This window comes from Contarinia nasturtii, unplaced genomic scaffold (assembly GCF_009176525.2).
Source record: "Contarinia nasturtii isolate CC-2019 unplaced genomic scaffold, AAFC_CNas_1.1 Cnas_scaffold_6544, whole genome shotgun sequence".
In the NCBI taxonomy this organism is placed as follows: Eukaryota; Metazoa; Arthropoda; class Insecta; order Diptera; family Cecidomyiidae; genus Contarinia; species Contarinia nasturtii.
Genome location: NW_022203798.1, coordinates 2,255 through 5,811, shown reverse-complemented (window position 1 = coordinate 5,811; position 3,557 = coordinate 2,255). Strand labels below are relative to the sequence as shown.

At 38.0% G+C, this 3,557-nt stretch overlaps 1 protein-coding gene across 1 annotated transcript; it reads left to right on the top strand.

Annotated features, from left to right (window-relative positions):
- The first annotated feature begins 566 nt into the window (after nt 1–566).
- Nucleotides 567–3,277, top strand: LOC116351891. Its single transcript, XM_031784049.1, has 2 exons — nt 567–1,486; nt 2,146–3,277. Exons 1-2 carry the CDS (start codon nt 567–569, stop codon nt 3,254–3,256), a joined length of 2,031 nt encoding a protein of 676 aa, XP_031639909.1. The 3' UTR covers nt 3,257–3,277.
- Nucleotides 3,278–3,557: the final 280 nt, after the last annotated feature.

Here is a 3,557-nt window from a genome sequence, read left to right as displayed (position 1 = left end):
GGCCACAAATCACTCATTCACTCCCCCTCTAGCTGATCTCTAGGTACGCCGCTGATGGCTCTATATAAAAAAACGTACTGTATTATCAATAAAGAGTGCGAAATAGTGACAAATTCTCATATAACATCATATACTGTAGCACATAAAAATAAGCCCTTAATGCATCAATTTTTTCTGAGGTCACTATATAAACTGCCATTCGCGAATAGTGTGAAAGCCTCTAGATATTTCCAAATTATAAATTACGAACATAAATATGTAAGTGTATGATGTGGATGTGAATTTTCAGTGAATTCATTAATTTCAGTTAAAAGCATTTATTGAATGAATTAATGGCATCGTTGTCAACTGTCAAATGTGTTTGTTTACACTCTCTATGTGTCTATCGTTTTTTTGTTTTTAAAAATATTAATTGTGCGATTTATGTATTAAAAACTGACCCAAAACATTATATTAGTGACTATTTATTAGAAAACAATCGAGTACAGTGACGTTATTTGATATTTTGTGTGAAAACATTTAAACAAACAATCAACATTTGGTGTGCATATACATTGCATTGCACAATGGTGCATGGATGTGATAGAGACACTTGTGAACCGAAAAGTGTGTCCGGGCCGAAACAAAAATGTGGAAATTTATGTTTTTTGCGTTGTTTTGGCATTGACAATTGCGAAAATGGAAAATTCGAAACGGTGCAAATAAAATTGAGTGAAAGTGCGGTTATGTATGCGATTTTGCCTTGCACCGTGTTTGTTTGTTGTGAACCGCTGTCATCGGATGAATTGAGCGCGAAACTGAATGTACCGGGAGGTCCAGCAAAAAAGTCAAAATCGATTACACAGGGTGGTAAGTTAAAATTGACACAAGTAACTACACCCAATGTACGTCAATCAAAATTGACTGAAACATTTACCGAAACAAAATCTGATGCTGGAAACTCGTCGATTTTATCCGAATTAACAAAAATAAAAGGCATGCTTTCGGAATTACATGGCAAAGCAACCGAAATTCATGAGGACACTCAATTTTTAGCGCATAAAACCATTGCACAGAGTGAATCGACACAAAAGAAAATTGTTCCGCGCAATATTTCATTGAGAAATGCTTCAAAATCATCGTTTGTTCATACCCCCGTCAAATCATACGCTATCGCATTACGAAGTGGTGCACAGACTCAATCGGCCAAACGACCGCGTTTTGAAAACTCACCGAATATTTCTCCGAAAGTCAAAACCACGAAATTTGAAGCCCCACCGCCAAAAGTGGGTACAAAATCAGCCACACATCGTCTAAATGTTGTAGTCAAGCCGAAACGAATTGAAAAACCGGTGTTCAAAAAAGCAATTTGGGTCTCTGGCTTCAAACCAACGGCAACACCCGAAGAAATTATCGACTTTATCACGTCCGAAACATCGATTAATGAAAAATCGAGATTCAATGTGCACAAACTGGTGAAAAAAGACAAGGATGTTACCACATTGAAGTTTGTTTCGTTTAAAATCGAATTAAATGAAGACGATTTTGACATTTTGATCGATCCGGAAGTTTGGGAAGAAGATGTTCTTGTTCGTGAGTTCCTTCAGAACAAAACTTTAGGTGATTTTTTTCCGGCATTGAATTCGAAAACCATCCGCAAATAACCGACACCAGTTTCAATGGATTTAACCGAATCACCAGCGAGCAACATCACCGAAAAATCACCGAACAAATTCGCACAAGCATCGATCAAAACGAAACCAACTCCAAAAAAATGCATCACAGACATTGAACATTTCGGAAAGCAGTATAATGTGTATCGTGGCGATCGAACAGAACTGACAAGTGACAGAACATACGGTGGAGGTGTTTTGGTCGCAGTGGATTGCATATACAACAGCGAGAAAGTGATTCTATCGGAGAACAGTGGCCTTGAACACGTATGTGTAAAAATTTCGTTCCACTCGTGCAATGTTTTTGTATTTGCGGTGTACATTCGGTCGGTCCACGAGACTGCTAAATTCTTGGAATTTGCTGAGATCTTGAAACTGATCCCATACAATGAAAATGACATAGTTATTGTATGCGGTGATTTTAATCAGCCTGGTGTTAAATGGATCAGAGCCGACGATGGAAATTATTATCTGCCAATTAATATATCGACAGAAGGTGGCATTGCTGTTTTCGACACAATGTTCGACTGCGGATTCCAGTGGAATCATTCCACCAATTGTCAAATGTTGTAAATTCAGCCGGCAATGTTTTGGATCTTGTATTCACAAACAAGTTCTACGAAATGTCGTTGATTGAGTCAAAAAGGCTATTGGTAAAATCCGACATTTGGCATAAAGCACTCGAAATGGAAGTGACAATTGATGAAAATGAGATCTCATCACCGCAATTTTCACAAATTTATGCATATAACTCGGCAGATTTCGATGCGATGAATTCATTCTTCGTTGGAAATCACATTTTGTCAGAAATTAATCGAATAGATGACCTCGAGAATGCATTTCACATTTTTGGAAATGTTCTTCACGAGGCGATCGATTCATTTGTCCCGAGGATAACCGTTCAAAGTAGCACTGATCCACCATGGTACACGAAACAATTGAAGCACTTGAAAAATGTCAGAAAAAAAGCATACAAGCGAGCAAGGCAGACTGGCAATTTCGACGAATACAACAACATCACGGATTCGTTCATCCCATTACAAAGCCAGTTATTTAAATCGTACATCAGTCGCATACAATCACAAATCAAATCAAATCCAAAATACTTTTGGCGATTTGTGAATGATCGAAGAAAACGGAGCGATATTCCAGCTATTGTTAAGTACAATGATGTGACAGCGAACACCGACGCATCGAAGGCGGAATTATTCGCTGATTTTTTTGAAAATCAGTACACACGAAGCGACATTATCGACTTGGATGAATTGCTGGATGAATGCAGAGACGAATCATTTGACTTTGAAATCACAGAAGCCGATGTGTTAAAGGCATTACAATCCATCGATGCGAACAAAGGAGCCGGTCCAGATGGAATATCACCGAAAGTGTTGAAGAACTGCGCACACTCATTGTCGAAACCGTTAACGGCGCTATTTCGAAAATCATTGCAACAAGGATGTGTTCCAGATGCATTGAAAAAGTCCAGAATTGTGCCAATTTACAAGGCTGGTAAAAAGAGCAATGCAGCGAATTACAGACCAGTAGTGATCATACCAACAATAGCCAAACTTTTTGAAATTGCTGTGTACCTAGAGATCAGCTAGAGGGGGAGTGAATGAGTGATTTGTGGCCAATGTCTACTGTAATAGAATGGTTATATACTTTTCTGAACTATTTTGAATTAAAGTTTTGAAGAATTGCATATGAATGGATATAATAATCAATTTTATCTAGTGTAATCTAATTGTCAATTGGTTTGGTTTGAGACATCCATTAGGGTGGTCACCATGCAAAATTTCGAAAATGACATATTTCAGTTTTTCGAAAATTCAGTGCTGCCATCTGGGAGCAGCACTAAATTCGGGAGTAGTGTCAATCGACAGCACTAAATTAGCACTAAATTAT